General features: G+C 49.8%; 1 protein-coding gene and 1 long non-coding RNA gene across 2 annotated transcripts; both read left to right on the forward strand.

The window, feature by feature from the left end:
- Positions 1–206: 206 nt before the first annotated feature.
- Positions 207–1304, forward strand: LOC139790966 (olfactory receptor 14A16-like). Its single transcript, XM_071732736.1, has one exon. It carries the CDS (start codon positions 375–377, stop codon positions 1302–1304), a length of 930 nt encoding a protein of 309 aa, XP_071588837.1. The 5' UTR covers positions 207–374.
- A 12028-nt stretch (positions 1305–13332) lies between these two features.
- LOC139790967 (uncharacterized) lies at positions 13333–14489 on the forward strand. The gene is made up of 3 exons (XR_011723754.1): positions 13333–13378; positions 13672–13827; positions 14107–14489. It is a non-coding gene; the product is annotated as an uncharacterized lncRNA (long non-coding RNA).
- Positions 14490–25223: the final 10734 nt, after the last annotated feature.

Genomic DNA, 25223 nt, shown 5'->3' on the forward strand with positions numbered 1-25223 from the left:
TAAGTAAAAGAGAAAAAATGAAAACTTTTCCTTCAGGTGTGCTCTGCAGGCTCGTACATTATGGGAAAAAATTCTGAAATGTTCATGGATGCTTAGATTGGATTTAATCTGAATTCTCTCTGTGTTCCTTTTTACAAGTTTCTGTAGGGCAGCACTGACTCTTGCAGAGCTCAGAGATCAGCCCCTTCTCCCTATACCATCATCAGCCAGCACCAACCAGAGCTCATGAATGGGACTTGCCAAAATTCTTCCTCTATGGAGAAAGGTGCTTTGGGGATTTCTGTGAGAAACTGAATGGATCTGCCAAGAAAATTCTGACATTACTTATTTAACATTTTCTTTCTCTGACAGTGCACTATGCCCAGAGACAGCGGATGCCCAACAACAGCTCCATAAGGCAGTTCCTCCTCCTGGCATTCGCAGACAGGCGGGAGCTGCAGCTCTTGCACTTCTGGCTCTTCTTGGGCATCTACCTGGCTGCCCTCCTGGGCAACGGCCTCATCATCACCACCATCACCTGTGACCACCACCTCCACACCCCCATGTACTTCTTCCTCCTCAACCTCTCCCTCCTCGACCTGGGATCCATCTCCACCACTCTGCCCAAAGCCATGGCCAGTTCCCTCGGGGACAACATGGACATCTCCTACAAGGCATGTGCTGCACAGATCTTCTTCTTTGCTTTTTTCATTTCAGCAGAGTTTTCTCTCCTGCCCATCATGTCCTACGACCGCTACGTGGCCATCTGCAAACCCCTGCACTACGGGACCCTCCTGGACAGCAGAGCTTGTGTCCACATGGCAGCAGCTGCCTGGGGCACTGGGTTTCTCACTGCTCTGCTGCACACAGCCAATACATTTTCCCTGCACCTCTGCCAGGGCAATGCCCTGGACCAGTTCTTCTGTGAAATCCCCCAGATCCTCAAGCTCTCCTGCTCACACTCCTACCTCAGGGAAATTTGGGTTGTGGTTATCGGTTGCTGTTTTGGTTTTGGCTGTTTTGTTTTCATATTGGTGTCATATGTGGAGATCTTCAGGGCTGTGCTGAGGATCTCCTCTAAGCAGGGAAGGCACAAAGCCTTTTCCACGTGCCTCCCTCACCTGGCCGTGCTCTCCCTGTTCATCAGCACTGGCACCTTTGCCTACCTGAAGCCTCCCTCCATTTCCTCCCCATGCCTGGACCTGGTGGTGTCATTTCTGTACTTGGTGGTTCCTCCAGCACTGAATCCGCTCATCTACAGCATGAGGAACCAAGAGCTCAAGGGTGCTGTGTGGAAACTCACAGCAGGAATTTTTCTCAAGTAATAAAATGCTCTATTTATCATGCATGTAATTGATAATGTGTCTCATAGCATTAATTATGTGTCTTATAACAGACTCAGCCTGCTTTATGGAGGGGCTGGGGGTGGAGGTGTTTTCTCTGTTTTACACATCATAATGATGTGCACAAATAAATCTCATTGTTCATACCATTTTCTGTATCTTCCTTTCTGGTGTTAAACAAAGCTTTTTGGAAAAGTTTTTCAAATAACATCTGTGTTCTCTGGGAAGTTTAATAAATAAAGGATCCAGCAGTGACTTCTTTACCTGATGTCCTTTTTCTGAGATTCCTCTGGTATAAGGGTTGAATGAACCGCACTTGGAGTTCTCTGAGAAGGAGTTTAGAAAGCAAGGGGGTTCACCCTGACTCATACGGAGGCCCTTCCTCATGCTTATCCCTGATCTCTGAAAAAAAAAAAAAAAAAAAGCTGTTTCACTTGAGGGCAGGGATGACAACCAGAGGGACCTGGACAGGCTTGAGGAGTAGGTCTGTGCAAACCTCATGAAGTTCAACAAGGCCAAGTGTGAGGTCCTGTTCCTGGTAGGAGGAAATCCCCACTGTCACTAAAGACTGGGAGATGAATGACTGAGAGCAGCCCTGCAGAGAACAACTTGGGGATCCTACTGGGTCAAAACTTTTATGACAGGGTAACCCACCTAGCTGATCAAGGGAAGACAGAGGGTGTAATATTTCTGGACTTCAGGAAGACTTTTGGTACTGTCTCTCGAAGCATCCTCCTGGAAAAAATGTCCATCATACAGTTGGACAACTGTGCTATGTGATGGGTGAGCAACTGGCTCACACGTGAAGCACAAAGAGTGACAGTAAATGGGGTCACATCAGGCTGGTGACCAGTCACTAGTGGGGTCCTGCAGGGCTCCATCCTTGGCCCAGTCCTCTTCAACATCTTCATCAGTGACTTGGGTGCAGGACTGGAAGGAATCTGAAGCAAGTTTGTGGATGAGAGACCTCAGCAGGTTAGAGAGATGGGCAATCAGCCCATCACAAGAAGGACAAGTGCTGAACCACAAGTTTCTTGAATCACCAACCACAAGGGCAAGTGCTGAATTCTGCACCTGGGATGGAGCAACCCTGGTGGCAAGTACAGACTGGGGAATGAGTGGCTGGAGAGCAGAGAGGGTCCTGGGGGTCCTGGTTGATGGCAAACAGGACATGTGCCACCAGCGTGTCCTGGCAGCCAGGAGGGCTGCATCAAGCACAGGGTCACCAGCCAGCCCAGGGAGGTGACTGTCCTGCTCTACTCTGCACTGATACGGCCTCACTGTGAGTACTGCGTGCAGTTTGGGCACTCCAGCATAGAAAAGGCATCAAGGTGCTGGAGAGTGTCCAAAGGAGAGCAACAAGGATGGTGAAGGGTCTGGAAGGGATGACTTATGAGGAGCAGCTGAGGTCACTTGGATTGTTCACTTGGGAGAAAAGAAGGCTTAGGGGAGAGTCCATTGCAGTCTGTGGATCCTCATGAGGGGAAAAGATGGGTCTGGTTCTGATTTCTTCACTCCTGTGGCCAATGACAGGACCTGGAGAAATGATAGGAAGCTGAATTATGGGAGGTTTAGGTTAGATATCAGGGAAAGGTTTTTCCCCAAAGGGCAGTTGAGCAATGGAACAACTTCATTGTTACCAAGCAATGACCACTCCCCCAGAGAAGTGGTCAGAGCACCAATCCTGATTGAGTCCAAGAAGATTTTTAAAGATCCTCTCAGGCTCATGGTGTGATCCAGGGAGTATCCTTCACAGGACAGAAGCAAACTTGATCATTCTTATTGGTCCGTTCCAACTCTGAATATTCTATGGTTATATGATAACTCATATAGTATCAGAAAGAAATGGAGGCAAGTCTTTTTTGGTTGTTCATGATGGGAGGGTGAGGACCAAAGGGTATCAGCTGAAGCAATGGAAGAAAAAACTCAAAAACTTGCTCCTCATCAAGACATGAAAGCAAGTCTTCCACAGAGCTTTTGTCATCTTCATCCTTGCAGCTTTTTAAGCCCCAAATTAAAAAATCCTGAGTAACCTTCCCTTACCCAAACCAACCCTGATGACACCAGGAGTTTGGCCTAGAGTGTTCCTCTTCCCTGGCCCCCGCAGGCAGGGGGGGTGGCAGCGATGTCAGCAGCGCCTGCCAGGAAGTCAGGCAGGAGCCTGGTGCTCAGCACACGGTGTTTGTGCCATGTGGTGAGATAGGGCCTGGCGAACGGAAGATCTCGCGTTGTAAGGGGAACTCAGGGCCCCTCCCCCTATGCTAGTAGCATGCAATCAGTGACACGACGGAAGTGACGTACTGAAGCCCTAGGTATGTCTATATAAACCTGTGTCACGCTTCAAAAAAGCCTCTTTGCTGCTCATCCCACCTCGGCGTCTGTTGCTTAGCAACCGCGTGCCACTCCGGAACCGGGTCGAGCCTTTAAACGAAAGGCAAAAAGTGGTGCCGAAACCCGGCCTTAGAGTTCAGTAATCGTTGGAGTGGCAGCGCCAGCACTTTAGTTAGGGTTGTGCAATACTTTCCGAATCAGGGGGTCGAAGGAATCTTGTTCCAGGCCCGGAGATTGGCAGGAGACGGTCATTGGAAGATTTGTTCCCGGTCGAGGTCGGCCGTAGACGGTCCTGTACCTAGCGACTGATGGAAGTTTTCGGGTCCCAGCCCGGAGTCGACGGAGGTGTGCTTTCCCGACTCGAGCTCAGAGGACGTGTGTTCCAGACTGGACCGACAAGGGAGGATGGAAGCCCTTATTAAGGTCGTATCACAACTGCATAAGCAGTGGGGTATTGATTGTAAAACAATCGATTTTAAACTCGCGGTTCCGAGGCTAATACAATTGGGAGCAATTGAGCACCCGGTGGATATTCTCCACCCAGAGGTTTGGCCCAAGTGTACAGTAGTGCTGGCCAAGGAGACGATCTCCTCAGGTGGTGGGAAAACTTTGAAAGCATGGGGGAAGATCCGGCAGGCTCTGCAAAAGGCCATGCAGGAACAGGAGACCTGGAGGGCAGCAAGGGACTGTCTGCTGGCCGTCCCGAAGCTGGGGGTCGGGGCGACCACGCTGATTCGTCTTGCTGCGGGGCTGGAGCTCCTCCGCCCGCCCAGAACGTGGGCGGAGCCACACCCCGCCCACCCACAGGGGCGGTAGGCGGGACCGGAGCTCCTCCGCCCGTCCAGGATGTGGGCGGAGCCACACCCCCCCACCCACAGGGGGAGTAGGTGAGACCAGACATCACCGGCCCGCCCCACAAGTGAGCAGAAGCACAGCCCCCACACACACGAGGGAGGTGGGCGGAGCCCGAGCTCCCCCACCCGCTTAGGAAGTGGGCGGAACCACAGCCCCCGCACGCGTAAGGGAGGTGGGTGGAGCCCGAGCTCCCCCACCCGCTCAGGAAATGGGCGGGGCCACAGCCCACCTGCCCACAGGGGGAGTGGGTGACACTGCAGCTCCCCTGCTCCCACGGGCAGTGGGCTGAGCCTTAGCCCGCCTGATTACAGGGAACACGCCCTCAATCCACATAACTCAGAAACAAAAAAGCCTCTCCTTACGGATTGGAGGGAAATACAAAACACTTGCGCCGCTTGGATCCCAGAAACACTAGCATTCCCAGTCCGGGTTGGAGATGGGGAACGTAAGGTTCACTCTCCCGTTAACCCCAAGGATGTACAAGCAATTGTTCGAGCAATTGCAGAGAAAGGTATAAATTCCGCCATGGTCTCTACCCTTATGTATGGGCTTTTCGGGGGAGACGACATGCTCCCATTTGATATAAAGCACACATGCAGACTCATTTCTGATGGGGCAGGCATGATTGTCTTTAAGCAGGAATGAGAGGACATCTGTGCAAAGCAGGTAGCCCAAATAACTGGGGCAGACCACCCACTACACGGTTCCAGCCTGCAACGATTGATGGGCACAGACCCAGCCATGGTTACTCCTCAGGCACAAGCCCAAGGCTTACGGCCCCACAAGGTGATGACGACCACACGCGCTGCTAGAGAAGCTGTTTGCATAGCTTCTAAATCCATCGCTAAGCCGTCACCATGGGCCTCGATAAAACAAGAGGAAAACGAGGGCTTTACACATTTTGTGGATCGCCTACAATCGGCGGTCGACTCTTTGTCCCTGCCCTCAGACGCTAAAGGCCCGGTTCTTACTGAGTGCATACGCCAGCAGTGTAACTCAGCAACCCGTGAAATCCTGCGATCACTGCCAACAGGGTCGACCCTCGCAAGCATGATCAAGCATGTCGTGAACGAGGAGTATCTATCCCCAGTTCAGGCAGCTGTTCACGCACTGACCACTGTCATGGCATGTTTTAAATGCGGCCAAGTGGGCCATGTTGTGGCAAACTGCCCCCAGATGGCAGTCCCACCAGCAGCACCCAATCCACCTGCACCCCCCCCGTCCCAAGTTCCGGCCTAGAGGGGTGTGCTGGAGTTGTGGCAAAAAGGGACATACTACTAAGGACTGTAGAGCTAATGTCCAGGGAAACGGGGTGGGGAGAGGACACCCGGGCCATGTGCAGACCTCTCCCGCCTGGAACACAGGACGGCCCAACTATGCCAACCCTGGATGGGGCAAGACACCTTTACACCTGCAGCCCAACTATGCCAACCCTGGATGGGGCAAGACACCTTTACACCCGCAGCTCAACTACGCCAACCCTGGATGGGGCAAGGCGCCCCCGAACCCACTGCCTACCCGAGAGGCAACCAGCCTGACGGTCCAACCAGCTGCCCAATCGAATCCTCAACAGCTGCAGCAACATGGGGCACCCCTTGGGGGCGAGACCCCAGGGTGGCCTTGGCAGTAAAATGTGATGACCCACCAGTAGTATGGGGGATGTGCTCTCTCTACAATGTCCCCGACAGTATCACCATTAAGGTTCCCTTCCTGATTGACACAGGAGCTGATGTCACTGTCCTTCCCGCAATGACATGGCCTCCGAGTTGGCAATTGCAAGACGCCGCCATGGTGGGAGGAGTCGGAGGACCTACCCGAGCTTCAAAGAGTGCCCAGCCAATAGCGATCACAATTCATACTGAGAAAGGACCGGAGAAGACCATCACTCTATTCCCGTACGTCATGTCTGGAGTCCCACCCCTACTAGGAAGAGATGCTCTCTCCCTATTAAACGCCAGGGTGACAAATTTACCATAAGGGCCACTGCCGCGCACCCACTTCCACCGATAAGACTGACATGGAAGTCGACCGACCCTGTGTGGGTCGAGCAGTGGCCCCTGTCAAAGCCTCGAATGGACGCCCTTCTCGAACTAATCGATCGCAAACTACAGCGAGACCATATAGAGCCTTCTACCAGCCCATGGAACACCCCGGTGTTCGTCATACCCAAATGAACGGGCGAGGGATTCCATCTTCTCCATGACCTACGTGAGGTGAATAAAAGGATTCAACCAATGGGTCCAGTCCAGACGTTGCTGCCCATGAATTCTATGGTGCCAGAGGGACAACCTTGTGCTGTCCTTGACATCAAGGATTGTTTCTTTTCAATACCCCTACACGATGAGGACAAGGAGCGGTTTGCCTTTTCTGTTGTGTTCCCGAACAGCCAACGCCCCAACCTTCAATTCCAGTGGAAAGTACTACCGCAATGGATGATCAACTCGCCGACCATTTGCCAAATCACGGTGGACTGTGCATTAGCACCTGCTCGACACAGCGACCCGACTGCTACCATCATCCAATATATGGATGACATCCTGATTGCTGCACCATCAGCAAGACAGGTGGACCAGCTGGTGTCAACGGTTTCTGAGACCCTGAGAGCGAATGGGTTCGAAATCACGAGTGCAAAGATCAAAAGAGGCCTGTGCATAAGTTTCTTGGGGGTGGAAATTGCAAATTCTCATGTGAGCCCTCCGCAGATGAAAATTCGTCGAAACATCAAAACACTTCATGATGTGCAACAGCTGGTGGGATCCCTACAATGGCTCCGAAACATCATTCTGATCCCGCCTGAAACCATGGCCCCCCTGTATGAGCTCCTGAAAGGGAAGAATCCATGGGAGCAGAAAACCCTGATGGCAGAGGCAACGAACTCCCTTGACTTCATCAAGCAACAGATGTCGTCAAGCACGCTCGCCAGGTGGAATCCTAATATTCCACTTGACCTGTATGTACACTTTACGAAAGAAGGGGGAGTAGGAGCACTGGCTCAAGGCCCCCCTGAAAAAGCCCGACCGATACAGTGGGTAGTCCTGGGAAGACCATCACGTGCGTTCTCTCCAGGAACTGAGTGCCTTGGCAGTCTCATCATGAAGGGCAGAAAGCTCGCCCTGAGACACTTAGGTATCGAGCCTGCCAGGATATTCCTACCCTTCCGTAAGCAGATCCCAACATGATCAGTGGCAATGTCAGAGCATCTGGCTATAGCCCTTGTTGGATATGGCGGAGAAATCTGGTATGCCTCAAAGCCCCCTTGGACCCAGATGCTGACAGTTGTTGACCTCGACCTTCCACAGAAGGTCATGGACCAACCAGGTCCTCAACCAGGACCGACAGTCTTTACCGATGCATCCTAAGCGACTTTGACTGGAGCAGCTGTGTGGCAAGCAGGAGAAGAATGGTACTGTGTTAAAATGACTGATCCTGCCCTTTCAGCTCAGCAGCTAGAAGTAACGGCTGTAGTGCTGGCATGTGGACTGTTCCCGACAGAACATCTTAACATCGTGACCGACTCGATGTTCGTAGCCAGACTTTGCTTGGCCATGTCAGGGCCCGGCGTGCCAACATCTACAGCTGCTCTGATGCTGGAAGACGCGCTCTCTTCCCGAGAGGGAACCATCTCGGTCATCCATGTAAACAGCCATAACCCAATCAAAAGGTTTTTCCAAACTGGTAACAACAAGGCAGATGCTGCCGTGAAAGGACTATCGACACTGAGAGATGCCCGACAGCTACATGACTCTCTCCACATAGGAGCTAAAGCACTGGCAAGAAAATGTGGAATTTCAGTCACTGATGCAAGACACATAGTAGTCACATGTCCCCACTGTCTGAAAGCACCACTGTGGTCTAGTGGTGTAAACCCCAGAGGTCTCAAAGCCTCTGAGGTGTGGCAGACAGACTTCACACTCTGCCAGCTGCTAAAACCCCGAGCGTGGTTAGCTGTAACGGTAGACACGTATGGTGGAATGGTTGTTGCCACTCAACACCTTAAAACCGATTCCAAGGCAACCATTCTACATTGGCTGATGGCCATGGCCTGGCTCGGTGTCCCTAGTTGGATTAAAACAGATAACGGTCCAAATTTTGTATCCAAGTAAGTCCAAGCTTTCGTCCAAAAATGGGGTATCACTTTGATACACGGCATTCCGTATAATAGCACAGGGCAGGCCATAGTCAAACGGGCAAACCAGACCTTGAAATCTAAGCTTGAGGTGTTGGCAAAATCAGAAGGTCTCACCAACGCTATTCCCTCGGGAGACCAGGCTTGCTTGCTAGCAACTGCCCTACTAGCACTGAATCAGTTCCCCAGGGGTGAGGAGGTAAATAGCCCCGCCTGAAAACACTGGGCCACTCAAACGCTGGAGGAAGGCCCATTAGTCATGGTCAGAAACGAGCTGGGAGAATGGGAAAAGGGATGGAAATTAGTGCTGACAGGGCGAGGGTATGCTGCAGTCAAAAAAAGACAGCCAAGTTAAGTGGTGTCCGCTTAAGTCTATTAAGCTGGACCTTCAGGGCGACATTAACGACAATTTTTAGTTTTTGTCTACAGGACTGCATCGTCGGGCGCCCTCGTAATCCGTATTTCCCGGTGGCAGGAGACATGTCAGCAACCACCCCGTCCACATCTCAAGCACCCACACCTGTAGAACCTGTATGAAGGTGAGGCAACCCCCGCGGGGGGGGGGGGGGGGGGGGGGGGGGGCACGATGCTTTTACATACTCATGCTCATGGGACTCGTAATGCCATTGAGCAGTCTGTATGAACACCAACTGTGGGAATGGGTGCTGGGGAGATGGGGGGACCAGACGATATTGCAAAAAATTGTCACCTCAGGGCCCCCTAGTTTCAAGGTATCTCCCTGTAAATTGGTCCCCACGAATCCTTGTTTAAGTTATATGGAGTATTATATGTGCCCTAGCTCCAACCCCGGCAGATCCTATTGCAATGCTCCTGATCAATACTACTGTGCTTCTTGGGGCTGTGAAGCTATAGCCTCTGATTGGACACCAAGAGCTGGGCCGGACAAATACTTGCAAGTACAGTGGGGACCTACTAATTGCGCTAAACGCATTCCTCGTCCGCAGTGAGGTTCTAATCTTGGAATGTGGGCAGAACTTAAAAACAAAGCATGGTGCAGATATCTTCTGTTAAACGTAACCAATGAAAATGACCTGGGATGGACAGTCGGTAAGACATGGGGTTTCAGATACCGGGAGACTGGAGGAGATAGGGGAGGTCTATTCTTTATCAAAAAACGAGAAATTAAGCGCAGCAAGGCAATTGGCCCCAATATTGTAATCAAAGATGATAATCAGCAGAGAAAAGACAGCTTGCCAACCTCTGCCCCCATTCCAACCAGCCCCCTATCACCTAAACAGACAGTTCTCCCCGGGGAACCAATCGCAAACACCCATCACGTGCCTGGTAAGCCATTTTTTGGCGTGCTAGATGCTGCCTTTCAGTTATTGAACCACTCCAATCCTAATCTCAGTAACTCCTGTTGGTTGTGTTATAATGTGAATCCCCCTTTTTATGAAGGCATCGCACTCAATGCCTCCTTCACCTACTCATCTGACAGTGACCCTACCCAATGTAAATGGGACACACCATGAAAGGGAATCACCCTGAGCCAAGTCAGGGGCAAAGGAGTGTGTTTTGGCAATACTGGCCTGGCTAACTGGGACGATTCTGTCTGCACAGAAGTCGTTGCGATCGATAAAACCCGAGCGTGGGCAATTCCATCCGCACCAGGGATGTGGATTTGCCACCAACTGGGAATAACCCCCTGCGTATCCCTTAAATGGTTTGACTTCGCTAACGATTTTTGTGTTCAGATTTTGATTGCCCCCAGGGTACTGTACCACCCGGAAGAGGATATGTACTATCAGTGGGAACAGACGGGCATCAGTCTGCAGAAAAGAGAGGTGCTGACAGCCGTCACAATAGCAACGCTGCTCGGCCTGGGAGTGGCCGGTATGGCCACTGGAGTGGCCTCCCTGACAACTCAGCAGCGAGGCCTGTCCCAGCTACACCTTGCCATCGACGAGGACCTGGAGAAAATTGAAAAATCAATGACATTCCTAGAGCAGTCTGTCTCTTCACTTTCAGAGGTTGTCCTGCAGAACAGACGGGGATTAGACCTCCTGTTTTTGCATCAAGGAGGCCTTTGTGCTGCCTTGAAGGAGGAGTGCTGTTTTTATGCAGATCACACCGGAGTTGTTAGAGACTCCATGGCAAAACTAAGAGAGAGACTAGCTCTACGGAAAAAAGAGAGGGAAGCCCAACAGGGATGGTTCGAATCATGGTTTAACCAATCTCCATGGTTGACCACCTTGATATCAACCTTGATAGGTCCAATCGCAATACTCATAGTGACACTGATCTTTGGACCCTGTATTCTGAATAGACTGGTGTCGTTTGTTAGAAATTGACTTGAGAGTGTCAACGTTCTGTTCCTAGAACACCAACAGCTGCTCTAGGAATACATTCGCATGTTACTACCTCAATAGCCCCATACTACCTCTAATTCTATTCTATTCCCCACTAACTTATTCTAACCTACATTCACTTATGGTGCTTTAAAGTTTTTAAATTCAGGGTAATGGGATATATGTTTACATATGTTTTTATATATGCACATTTTTAAGAGTTGCACTAAATGATGATTTTTAAGATCACACTAATTTATAGACGGCACATTTCTAATTCACTTTATAAGTAGACTATTATGATTATATTTTTTAACCTATTTAATTGTGCATAGGGAGGGGGGAAATGTGGTGAGATAGGGCCTGGCGAACGGAAGATCTCGCGTTGTAACGGGAACTCAGGGCCCCTCCCCCTATGCTAATAGCATGCAATCAGTGACACGACGGAAGTGACGTACTGAAGCCCTAGGTATGTCTATATAAACCTGTGTCACGCTTCAATAAAGCCTCTTTGCTGCTCATCCCACCTCGGCGTCTGTTGCTTAGGAACTGCGTGCCACTGCGGAACTGGGTCCAGCCTTTAAATGAAAGGCAACACCGTAGAGCTAAAAATCAGGGAAAGGGGCGGGGAGAGGACATCCGGGTCGCGTGCGATCCTCTCCCACCTGGAATGTGGGGCGACCCAACTGTGCCAACCCTGGATGGGGTGGGACACCCCCGAATCCGCCACCCCCTCGAGAGGTGACCAACTTCATGGTCCAGCTGGCGGCCTAGCCGAATCCGCCTCCTTCTCAGGGACAGCAAGGACCACCCCCTGGGGGAGAGACCCCAAGGTGGCCTTGGCAGTATAATGTGACAACCCACCAGTGGTGTAGGGGATCTGTTCTCTCTATAATATCCCAAATGACAGCACCACTAGTATCCCCTTTTTGATTGACACTGGAGCAGATGCTACAGTTATTCCTGAGATGATTTGGCCTTCACGATGGGAGTTGGTAGATGCCCCCATGGTGGGTGGAGTCGGGGGACTTATCCGAGCACTAGAAGAAGGCCCACTGGTCATAATTAGAGATGAGCTGGGAGAATGGGAACATGGGTGGAGACTGGTCTTGACAGGGCAAGGGTATGCCGCTGTCAAAAATGACGGCAGAGTTAAATGGCGCCCGCTTAAGTCTATTAAACCAGACCTCCAGAATAAAACTAATGAAATCTGTGAGTTGTTGTCCACAGGACTATTTCATCGGACGCCGTCTTAACCCGTACGTCCTGATGGCAAGAGAGGACGACCAGTTAAACAAGCGTCCAGCCCGCTCCTGAGACTTCCGCCGTACCTGAGACTCCTGTGCCGGGAATGGGTGCTGTGAAGATGGGAGGATCAGACGATACTGCGAAAAGTCATCACCTCAGGGCCCCCTAGCTTTCAGATACCCCCTTGTGATTTAGTCCCTACAAACCCTTGTTTGGGTCACGTAATGTACTATATGTGCCCTAGCTACCTCAACTTCCACCCTGTTACTCACTTGCACCCATCTACGGTGCCTTGTGTTTCTACTCAGGTTTCTGGTGTATATTTTTATATGTGTTTTTCAGATATATATTTTTTTTTTTTACATGGATTTTTTACTAATATCACGAGTGTCTTTACGGTTGTTGTGTTTTAGCTAGTTTTAGTTAAGTGTGTGTGTTAATCTGAGAGAATTAATGTGGTTGCGGATATCAGTAATCCTGGGATATCGAAGTAAATGACCCCTGGCGTGCAGTCTCAGACCTGGCCAGTCTGACGCTGACACTGGGAGACGTTGCTCGCTGATGGCTGGGAGGCCGGCCACCTCTTTAGCCTCGGTGCAGCAACGTATAACAGCATGGTTTTGTCCATGATAGTTTCTGGATTACCGATACCCGCAGTATGTTTGATTTAAGCTTATTTTTAGGTTTCGATATTGGTAACTTAATTGAACATAGGGAGGGGGGAAATGTGGTGAGATAGGGCCTGGCGAAAGGAAGATCTCGCGTTGTAACGGGAATTCAGGGCCCCTCCCCCTATAGCCAATAGCATGCAACCAGTGACATGACGGAAGTGATGTGCTGAAGCCCTAGGTACATCTATATAAACCCGTGTCATGCTTCAATAAACTCTCTTTTGCTGCTCATCCCACCTCGGCGTCTGTTGCTTAGCAACCGCGTGCCACTCCGGAACTGGGCTGCTCCTCCACTGCTCCAGCAGCACAGAAATTGTCTGCTTCACACAGGCAAAAGAAATGCGGGACAGGGTCACTCTGGACAGCATCATGGGGACACTGCAGGACAACTTTGCAGATGTCAGGCAGCAGGGCCTGCTCCTCCAAAGAGAGATCATGGCTGGTCCCATGTTGAATGTGGAGGCCAGCCCCATCGCTGTGCTGCTGGCAGAGAAGCTCCCACCCCTCTTGGATGATGTAAGGCTTTTGTGGGACCTGACCCCGCAGAGGGGCCCGGGGCAAGGACAGCTGCCCTCCAGCCCAGCCCCGCGGGCAGCACTTGGGCAGGGCTGCTGCCCTCCTCACGGCCCTGGGCTCTGCTGGGAGGGCTTCTGGGCTCTGCAGCCCAGCACAGCCTCTCCTTGTCAGGATGAGGCCTCTGCTGCCCCCAGCCCCACCACCCAGCAGCATCTCCCCCCTCAGAACCACGGTATCCGTGGGTAGGGAGAGGCTGTTGCTGCAGTCCCCCTGTCTTCCTTCCTTCCTCCCAGGAGTCCAGCCAGGTGTGGGAGCTCTCCATCAGCCTCTTTGGAGAGATGATGGGGGCTGTGGTGTGCAGACAGAAGAGAGAGGTGAAGAAGTTAATCCAGAGAGCTCTGGTCTCTCTCTTGCCCAGAACGCATGACAGCACTGAGAGCAGCACTGAGGTACAGACTTGAGAGCTTTGCCCTTCCCTCTGCCCCAGCCCTGGCAGCAGCTCAGCAGCTCTTGCCCATCTCTCTGCTGCTGGCTGGCAGAGCGTGATACCTGAGCTGGGGGCTGTCCCGGGTCCCTGCCTCGGGCACTGAATCCCCTTCAGGCTCTGTCCCCAGCTGCCTCTTCCCAGCAGTAGCTGGGGACACTTTGCAGCCTTGTCCAGAGGAGGAGGGTAAGAGGTCTCCTTCTCCCAGCTGTGGTGCCAGCTCCCACCCTGTGCCACTTTGCAGGCCTCTGGAAAAGCCCTCCTCACCTCTGCAAAGTTCCTACGGTGGAGGAAGCTCTTGAGAGACGTCGAGAACAAGGAGATGTGGAGGACTGGGGACACCCTGGTGAGGACAAGCCCCAGGTGCCAGGGCCTGGGCTGGACCAGGGATGCCCCATGTGCCCAGGGTGTGGGTGTGCAGCTGTTGCTGGCTGGCCCTGCTCCAGAGTGGAACACACAGCCTGGAGCTCAGTGCCCCTTTCCCTTCCCCTTCCCATTGTTCCCTTGCCTTTTCCCTTTTTGCTTTACGAGAAAAGGGGAGAAGCAGTAATACACGGGGCATGGAACAAAAATGGCAATCTGTACAAATCTGTACACAACCCGGTCTGGATGCTGGCAGGGATGGGTGCCTGAATTGACAAAATAGAGTATTCCATCCCATACATGTCATACTCAGTATAAATTTGAGGGATCACAATGGACAAACCCCTTCCTGCTTCCCCTTTTTTCGCCCATTCCCTGTTTTCTTCAGCATCCTGAGGGGATTCCATCCGTTCCTCTGCCTGTGGTCCTGATCCATACCAGCCTGAATCTGTGTGTTCCTGCCTCCAGCTCCCAACTGCTGCCCACTCCAGGAGTCCAGCCTTGAATTTCCCAGGGCTGGACTGCAGCCTGGGTGGTGACGTGAGAGTTACTGGTGTAGTGGGGAAGGAACGTGGTATCAATTTTCCTGTAAATTTGTATATATTTAGTAATTTTTTCCTATTTATTATCAAAGCTGTGTAGTTTAGTTTCCAAACCGTAAATTTCTCTCCCTTATTCTCTCTCCTGTCTTTATCTGGGAGGGGAGCAGGATTAATAGAGAGTACCTTTCATTTGGTTAGTTTCCAGCCCAACATTAAACCATGACAGATTTTTAGTTCTCAACATGGCTGAAGGTAATTAGCTCGAGCCCAGATAAAACTTTGACTAATTTAGCTAAATAGTTTTATTTGCAACTCCAGTGAAAGGATACGAGATAGCTTCTCTGGGAAGGAATCAGACCCTTGCCTTTGGAAATTTCACAGAGTTGGAAATTAAACCAATCATGCTGTACCTTTGGTACTCAGGGTATGTGATCTGTGGCTTTTTATCTGGGATTAGTGTTGCTCTGTGGTTCATTCTTGGTAAGAGCTGTTTAAGAACCGTAGTTTTGATATGGTCTTCAATACTGATACACAGTATGATACAGGGTACAGTGGTGTTTCATACAGAGTCAAAGAATTTGGTTGGTAATTACACTTTCAGTTTTAATTTGGGAAATGATAGCACTCTATTTTATTTCAGGCTGAGTCTACTGAAGTATCCAGATCGCCATCATATTTCAAGCTGACTCCACTAGATTTAAATAATAATAGAATTTTATTTCTGAATCTCCTGGTGGGTGTTGTTAATTTTTCTCATATATTGGTGAGGAGTAAGACAGAAACCGCACTGGTGAGGATGATCACTCTTCTTGCTGCCCTTGGGACAGAGAGCACCCCCACTTCTGCCTCTGCAGCCACTGCTCACCCCCACAGACAAAGGCATCAAGGATTCAAAGTCCTCCTGGCAAGCAGTGATGATGCTTCAGTGTCCAGAACTTGTGCCAACACTGTTTGCTGTATTTATAATCTCCCTGTGGGGTGGGACAAAAGGCATTTTCAGCCCCTTTGTGGCTGAAGCCACATTAGGGAAGCCCTTGAGCAACCTCATCTGGTTCATCCTGCCTTGAGCAGGGCACTCAGACAAGGAGATGCTCAGGGGTCTCTTCCAGCCTGAGGCATTCTGTGATTCTGAATGATCTGGAGGGTCATGGGAATGATCTGTAGGATCATGGAGCAGGAGGAGCACGGAAAGCTCATCCTTGAGTAATGAAGGAGAGGGTGCTGCTGACTGAGGCTGATTGGAATTATAAAGTGATTTCCAACGGGGCTGGGTTGTCTTCAGTTGGGTGGGATCATGGAATCATGGAATGGGTTGGATTGGAACTAGATGATCTTTAACCCTTCCAACCCAACCCATTCCATGATTCTGTGACACAGTCCCAGCCAGTTCCAGGCCTGGCCATCTCCACAGCCACCACCAGGGCTTTGTGATGCAGGGTCTGGTGCCTGGACACCATTGTCATGGGGGTGTATAAGGGGTGTGGAGACCTGGGGTGCCCACATCTGGCAGAGCACCTCCCTCAGGAGTCAGCAGCTGCCCTGGGTGACCATGGAATGTCTGTGGCAGAAAATGCCCAAGATGTCCATGGAGAAGGAGGTGGAAGCCTGCTGCCAGCCCTCCACAAGACCCCAAGGTCAATGAATGAAGGAAGGGCCAGAACAGAAGTTCCCCTGCAGGCTTTGGGGAGAGGGCAGCTGTCCCCTGCAGCCCATGGAGGAGCACGGAGGGGCAGATGTGGATCTGCAGTTCATGAAGGAGTAAGTTGGGAGTGATGTGGATCTGCAGCCTTGGAGAAACCCACACCAGGGTGATGGTAGTTTTTAACTCAAATACATAAAATCCCATCCCTCACTTGGTTGGTTTTGTTATTTTAATGACAGATTACCAATTATAGGTGTAATTCTTTCTTGAGTAAAGTAAGAAACCGGGCTTTACAAAAATCATAAGAACAAACAAGGATAAGCAGAGTTTCCTGAGGCATTTGTATATCTCCAGCCCATAGCAAGAATGATTAGAAGAATGGGATCAGAAGCATTCATCCCACCCCTGGAGGTGCTCCTACAATTTCTGTGTGGGTATCATCAAACACCCCTGTACAGGCCACGTGCAGGGTGTGTAATAAGGCATCCCTCCCTCCATTCTGCTTGCAGAGAGGTGCCACTGTAAATCTCCAGTACAGTTTAATTCCCAGATCCCTGTGTTTCAACCCAGGAGTCTTCCTACATCTGTCTGGTGAATGGGGTCACCCTGGTCCTTCTCTTATTGTTCATTTATTAATGAGAACAGTTCTTGGTATCCTTAACCATGCAGGTAAGATGCAGGTCAGATTGATTTCTAGCTGGTCTTTGGACTTCCTAGTTCCCTCCCTTCATAGCCTTACAGCATTTTTGTAGTTTTCATGAGTGTCCTGCCCCTTCCTCCAGCCCTCGTACATTCTATTTTTTTCCTTGAGAGACAGCCAGCATTCCTTGTTCAGCCAGGCTGGTCTTCTGTGCCAGTGACTCACCTTACAGCTCTTGGGGATGGCCTGTTCTTGCACCTTCAAGACTTCATTCTTAAAGAGCATCCATCTTTCCTGGGCTCCTTTATCCTTACTCCTTTATCCTTCAGAACAGATTCCCAAGGGATTCTGGCCATCAGGCTGCTGAAGAGGATAAAGTTTGCCCTTCAGAAGTCCATTGTAGTAGTTTTGCCTCCCATCCCCCTGGCACAAATGTAGAACTCTATCAATTCATGGTTGTTCTGTCCGAGATGGCCTCCAAACTTCATGTCTCCTACTGACTTGCAGAAAATGACTCTACAACTTGGAAATTTATAGAAAGGGGTGTGTTTATTCAGCACTGGGCACACAAGGGGATAATTCCTCCAAAATCCATGTGCACCAATCTTTCAATGAGGCTTTTCTTATATATACACTGATATTTTACATATTCATTAGACTTCGGAATGCACCTATACATACACATCACCTACTCCTGCTTTGTATCACAATTACTCCCAAAATGTCATTTTTATAATCTCCTCCCTCCTGCAGTTGCATAGTGTCTTCTGGTGGTGGTGGTGAGGGTCATGGGGATGAAGTAAAAATGAAGCCAAGGTGTAGGTAGGGCCTGGCGACCGGAAGATCTCGGGTTGTACAGAAAGACAAGCCAAGCCCCCTCCCCTCCAGGTAGACAATAGCCTGAGGAATGCAGACGGAAGTGACATTGCACACCTTAAGCTATTTAAACCAGTGTAACCCCCCAATGAATCGCCATTTTGCCATCCACCACATTGGTGTCTGTGTGCTGATGGTCCGAGCGGCCTGCATGTGGCCGCCGTATCGTACTTGAACCAGGCCGCCTTTGCCTTCCCCGAAGGCAACACCAAGGTCTTTCTCTATGAGAACTTTTCACCTCTTTGTCTCCGGGCATGCCGAATTCTTCAGTCTTCAGCCAAGCCAACAACGTGTTCTGTTTCTTATCTCAAGGTTTCTATAGTTATCACTTTAGCATATATATTTCCTTTGCCAGATGATGACTACCTGGACAGTTTCTTAGCTTCTATTAAACAAGCATTCTGTGTTAGTTTCTCTCAGGTCCATGTGACCCCTTGGCAGTCACTAGCAGGCATTTTATATCAACCCTTACATCACATATATCCCACGAGCAAGCAGCCAAGCATGGCAATAAACATCCAGGTGCAGCCTGCAGGTGAGAAATCTCATGGGAGGAAAAGACACACGTTTCATAGGAGGGACAGGGATGATTTGCCACCACCACCTGGTCACCACCACTTGTCACCTCTGGCTGGCAGCTGGCACTTGTTCAGCACCTCGACATGGCACTGTGCTGCTGCTCCCCCACCCCTGTGATGCCCCCAGAGCAGTGGCTGGTGGGACAGCCTGATCTTTTATTGGCCTCAGCTGGAGACTCTTTTCATTTGAATTCCCTGGCCCCCACCTCCCCCTTTCACCTCTTCACTTGAAGAGTCCCCGGGCAAACCCAGCGCGGCGGGGCCAGGGCCGGTGGGAGGCACGGAGGGCACGGCCAGCACCCGTGAGGCAGCAGGAGTGGGTGTCCCCCCTTTTTGTGTTGACTGAATTGGAAACTGGAGTGAAATACGACATTCCCACAATTGCTAAAAACCTTTTTGTAAATTTGGCTGAAAACATTGCTAAGTCTTTGAATGTCACTAATTGTTATATGCTCAATAGAATCATTAAGTTATAAGCTGTGGTAAAAATTGTTGTAAATAAAACAGGGTATGCTTCAGAGCTAATTGAGAAACAGAATACACAATCAGAATAGCTTAGCTTTAGATTATTTGTTAGCACAAGAAGGAGGTGTGAATGTGGGGGAATTCAATCTAACTAATTGCTGCTTGGAAATAGATGATAAAGGAAAGAAAAGCTGTACAGGAACTGGTACAGGAAATGAAGAAACTTGCACACGTTCCAGTTCAGACTTGGAGAGAAGTAAATTTGGAAGGAATTTGGGACAACTTCCCGGGAGGTGATTGGCTGGTAAAAATTGGGATTGTGGTGTTGGGGATTTTTAGGGGATTGTTAATTATACCATGTTTAATACCTTGTATGACACAATTGGCCCAATCAGCAGTCCAAAAATAAAAAACGAAACCCCTAAATTGCTAGTGGTAAATACAGGTGAGGAATAACAAGAAGAGAAGGAAGAAGAAGATGATATCAACTTGTGTTTCTGTAAATGGTGTTTACATGGCAAGAATGATCCATGTAAATGTGAATCTTGTAAGTATGGGTGCAACTTGTGTCATACCTGTGTATCCTCAAGTTCTGAGGAAGAGAGTGATTAAAAGGAATACAAATTCATAATGGTTACAAAAAAGAAAAAAGGGGATTGTGATATATGATGTTAATGAATTTGTATTCCTAACCAGTAAATTCAGAATTAAACTAAGAAGAAAGTGAATATGGGTCTAGACAAAGCAATTGAGACCTATAATTTTCCACAAAAACAGTGTAAGCTACACAAGGCCTTAACGAGACTAACTTCTGTCTTGGCGATAATTGAAGCGTGGGCCTTGTTCTTAAAACAAGGCACTGCCAAGGCTAACTAGGCACCAAAAGAATGCAAACATCTGCACAGAGACAACATAAAAATGCCACAACCAGCAGATAAGGGAAAAATTATGGCTAGGGTCTAATTTTGCTCTGTAACGTGATAATGAAGTCGGCGAAAACAAGAAAGGTAAAGGGTTGAAGTTTGAGGAAGACTTCTTACTTCATCCAAAGACCCCCTAAGGACCCCCCGATATCTCCCCAAGAGAGGACTCCTCCTAGACTCCACCCAGACTCTGCGTATCATGAATATTGTAATAACATGATGTAATCCCTATGAATATATATGTAAACCCACCCCTTTTCAATATTCATATAATTGTAATCAATATAAGGTAATTCTAGAGTTTTAGAAGTGTGCGTGTGAGTGGAGCGGAGACTTCCCATGCACCCAGCGCTGTTTTGCTCACTGCAATTTCAATTTCATTAGTTAATTAAACCATTAAGAGAATATAGAGTCTCGGTCATTTTTAACAACTTTCAAGGTCCCCTCCAATCCAAATCATTCTATGGTTGAAGTTTGGCATATGGCTTGGCTTCTTCCATGGCTGCCTTCCCATCCTACCAGTGGGTCCCATCCTACCAGACAATCTTCCCATGCCTGGGACCTCCTCCTCCAGTTGTTGTGACCATCACCTTTCCATTGGAGCCATAGTAATCATCGTTAATTGTAACTCATTATTATTATTATACTATTAAATCACTTTTCATAGGAATGCTCAGGGATTCATCCCTTCTCCCCTATCCCCTCCAAGGGGTTTTCCAGTGATTAAAAACTTTCTAAACTGCAACACATGTCCAAAGGGTTGTGAGCTTTGGGAATGATCACTTGGCACTCCCTTCATCACTTCCAAGCCTGACACATTTTATCACAGAATCATCAAGTGAAGAGGGATGAGGGGGGACTTTTGACAAGGGCTTGGAGTGATCAGACAAGGGGGAGAATGGTTTCAGGTTTGAAGAGGGGTGATTGACTTGAGATATGAGCAAGAAATTCTTTGCTGTGACAGAGATGAGACACTAGCTCAGCTTTCTCAGAGAATCTGTGGCTGCCCCATCCCTGGAATTGTTCAAGGCCCGGTTGGATTGGGCTTAGAGCATCCTGGTCAACTGGGAGATGTCCCTGCCCATGCAGGGGATTGGAGCTTGATGATCTTTCAGGTCCCCTCGAACCCAAACCATTCTGTGATCTGTGGCTCTGCAAGCATAAAAATGAAGGTTATGGGCTGTGTAAAATACCCCCATGAGTCTCAAAGGGGGGATTTGTTGTTGCAAAAAAAGGGTTAACAGCCACAAAGGTTATTCCAGGCTTAAAAACCTGAAGGGCTGGTGTAATGGGTATGGGAGGACACACTTCCTGACCTGATCACAAAACAAAGACCTCAGGAGCCTGGAGATAAGAAGCTGTTGAATCAGTGCTTTCAGGTGTAAATCAGGAGGACAAGGACCAAGGCAGCCTTTACTACCCTGGAGGTTCTTCTGTGTCTTTGGTCTGCACAGCAAACCCTAAAGTCTTCTCCAAAGGCCTTCAGGCTTTGGGGAACTGTCTCCTGGCACCTTTTCTGGGAAGATCTTAATAAACCAAATATCTGCACTTTGGGCGGGGATTGGTTTTTAAATTAGGAGACAGCTGACAGAAGCCTGATTGCAGGCTGCTTGAGGCATCCTGTCTCATGACCCATGGTGTCACAAAGGTTTCAGGAGAGCTGATGAAGCATCCCTCCTGACAGGCAAGGAGCAGTAATGCTCCTCTGAAGAGCTGTGCCAGCTCCTGGAGTCTACAGGCAGGCAGAAACACCCGTGCCCCACGCTCCCCAGGCTCCCTGGCAGCAGGACTGAGCGGCCACCAGAAACCCTGCCTGAACAGAACCAGGGGGGCTTGGGGAGAAAATCCTCAGAATCAGCTCCTCAGACACCCAGAGCTTTTGCCAGCTGTGCTACTTGAGCATTCCAAGCACACCCAATCCAAACACAGCTCTCACAGCAGCCACAGTGCCTCTGCTATCCACATCTTCAAGCAGGGGAAAGGTATCACTCTGAGAGCTGCAGGGCAGAGGAGAGGGGCAGCTGAGAGCAGTCCCCAAGGGGAGAGCAGTGCTGGAGCAGAGACACCTTCCCTTCTGGGGAAAGGAGAGAGGAGAAAGGAGAGAGACTGAGGGGCTGGAAACTCAACTGCACAGCTGGCATGGAACAGCCCTGCTGGAAAGGAAAAGAAGGAAATCTAGACACTGTTGCGAGAGGTGGCGACATTAAGGGTTCGGCATGGAAGTCAAAGATGAGCCCTCACAGAGGTATAGTCGATGCTTCCAGAAAAAAGGACTTCTATTACCTACGAAAATCGCTTATATACTGTTACAGTGGTCACGCCCCCCTCCACTGCACTCCAAAACTACCTGCTACGTGTCACCTGGTGCTGTTCACAAGCAGCAAAAGCAAATCCTATTGGTGCAGGGGTAGAAGCCACTTGTTTTTCACTTTGTGCCTTCTCCTAATCTAACGTCCAGGACAGGGTGTCCTTGTAACTCTGAACAGACAAAACAAGGGGTTGTGCATCACCGCACACCCCCGCCTTTCAGACCATCCCCCTGCACGACACAGAGAGACAAAAGCCATCTCACCTTCCTGCCCCTTGCCATAGCCATACTCACTTTGCTCAAATGTGACTTTTTTCCTAAAATTTAATGTATTTGAGTTAAAAACTACCATCACCCTGGTGTGGGTTTCTCCAAGGCTGCAGATCCACATCACTCCCAACTTACTCCTTCATGAACTGCAGATCCACATCTGCCCCTCCGTGCTCCTCCATGGGCTGCAGGGGACAGCTGCCCTCTCCCCAAAGCCTGCAGGGGAACTTCTGTTCTGGCCCTTCCTTCATTCATTGACCTTGGGGTCTTGTGGAGGGCTGGCAGCAGGCTTCCACCTCCTTCTCCATGGACATCTTGGGCATTTTCTGCCACAGACATTCCATGGTCACCCAGGGCAGCTGCTGACTCCTGAGGGAGGTGCTCTGCCAGATGTGGGCACCCCAGGTCTCCACACCCCTTATACACCCCCATGACAATGGTGTCCAGGCACCAGACCCTGCATCACAAAGCCCTGGTGGTGGCTGTGGAGATGGCCAGGCCTGGAACTGGCTGGGACTGTGTCACAGAATCATGGAATGGGTTGGGTTGGAAGGGTTAAAGATCATCTAGTTCCAATCCAACCCATTCCATGATTCCATGATCCCACCCAACTGAAGCCAAGCCTGCCCATGTCCCCATGGAACTCACTTCTTAATCCATTCCACAGCATCAGCCTCACTCAGCAGTAGCTTCTCTTGGAGCTGCTCCAGGATGAGCTTCCTGTGCTCTTCCTGCTCCATGATCCTACAGATCATTCCCATGACCCTCCAGATCATTCAGAATCACAGAATACCTCAGGCTGGAAGAGACCCCTGAGCATCTCCTTGTCTGAGTGCCCTGGTCAAGGCAGGATGAACCAGATGAGGTTGCTCAAGGGCTTCCCTAATGTGGCTTCATCCACAAAGGGGCTGAAAATGCCTTTTGTCCCACCCCACAGGGAGATTATAAATACAGCAAACAGTGTTGGCACAAGTTCTGGACACTGAAGCACCGTCACTGCTTGCCAGGAGGACTTTGGATCACTGATGGCACTGTGACCCTCATCATCTCCTGAACTTCCCACCCACCACATCACCCACCTCTTCAATCCAGACATCACCAGTCTGGCTACAACAGGACAATGGTAGAGCATGGCAAAGGGCTTGCTAAAGGCCAGGTGCACCCCATGTGTTTCTTTCTGTCCCCTGCCCACTCTGCTTCAGCAATCCCCTCTTTGTCCTTCACCTGCGTGGAACAGGCTCATTTCTCATTTCCATGGTTTTCCTTTTCTCCCACTCCCGGGGCCAACAAGTATCTGTGTGTGCCAAGAGGGAGAGACTGTGGTGTCTGCAGCAGGAACAGCAGCAGCATTGGCTTTCTGAACAGTAGCAGTGTCTGTGGGCAGCAGCTGCAAAGAAAGCAAAAGTACAAGACAGAAAATTACCTTTATCCTGGCCCAAACCAGGACAAACTGGCTTGGATTTTAGCCGTACCTCTCACTAAGCAGAGGTCTGCACAAATAAAATGATATCCTCTTAACTTCAGAATGACTGACAGTGTGGTATGGTGTGACATAAAGAGATATACCATAGATACAGGAAGCACAAACTAGCAAATAGACTGGAAAACCTGCTGATGAGGTCCTTTGTTCCAGCTGCAGACCACCAAGGGAGGGATGCTCTCTGCTTGGCTGTGGGACCCGCTGGGAACAGGACTCCCCCAGAGATTTTTTCTGCAGGAACCCAATGCTTCCACCAAAAGTATTCAGGAGTGAATTCTTTTCTCCATAAGAGACCTTAATGGCAAAGCTGTCTGTGCCTTAGAGCTTACTGCCTGTTTCTTGAAGAGATGCTCTCTCTGGGGATATCCAAATTCCTCTTTCTGTCTGACAAATAGGAAAGTCCTGTCCCCCTCTGCAGGATGTGTCTGTCGGGTGCTGGTCAGGCTGCAGAAGTCATTCTGTGCAGAGGCAGCACAAGTTTTGACTGGATCCCCAAAGGGAGATGGTGAGATGAGTATTTGCTGCTGTGAGTTGTGTCTGAAGGAAAGGGAGCAGATCAGAGGGCTCAGTGTGGAGCCACGTGTGACAGCTCTAGAGCAGAGCTGCCATGAAGCCTCTTTTAGAATGAGGCTCTGAAATTTGAGTGGCATCAGAAAGCACTGGGAAGAAATGTCCATGTGCTTTCCTTAGGAAAATGAACCCTCTGGCCCACACCATGGAACTGGAGCTGAGCTCTGGCACTCCAAACTGAGCCATGCCAGACACGCAGCAAAGGACACGATCACATTGCTCGTGCCCAAGTGATTTCTGGAGCAGTCTTTCTACTTCCAAGGCCCTTTATGCACTCTTGAAAAGCAGGCTGTGTTTTTTCCTTCAGAAATATGGGGTTTTTCTATTCCATTTCATAAAGCAGGTGTGCAGAAAATGAAAAAGGGTAAAGAGGAGCAGAACTGGTAGCAGCAAGAAATAAGGGTCAGAGACTGATGAAAACTTTTAAAACCAAAATCCAAATCAATTTATTTACAAAAATTACAAAAAAGGAGAGGGTGGGGACGGCAGGGAAGGGAAAAAAAGAAAAGGGAAGGAAAGGGAGGGGAAAGCGGGAGGGAAAGGGGAGTGGGAAAGGGAGGAGAAAGAAGGAAGGTGAGTGGGGGGAATGGGAGGGGAAAGGGAAAGAGGAAGAGGAGGAGGGAAAAGGGGAAGGGGAAAAAGAAAGGGGAAGGAGAAAGGAGAAGGAGAAAGGGGAAGGAGAAAAGGGGAAGGAGAAAAGGGGA

This window comes from Heliangelus exortis, unplaced genomic scaffold (assembly GCF_036169615.1).
Source record: "Heliangelus exortis unplaced genomic scaffold, bHelExo1.hap1 Scaffold_73, whole genome shotgun sequence".
NCBI lineage: Eukaryota > Metazoa > Chordata > Aves > Apodiformes > Trochilidae > Heliangelus > Heliangelus exortis.

Coding starts and splice junctions, on each gene's coding strand:
- LOC139790966 (XM_071732736.1), top strand. CDS start 375: ATGCCCAACAACAGCTCCATAAGGCAGTTCCTCCTCCTGGCATTCGCA.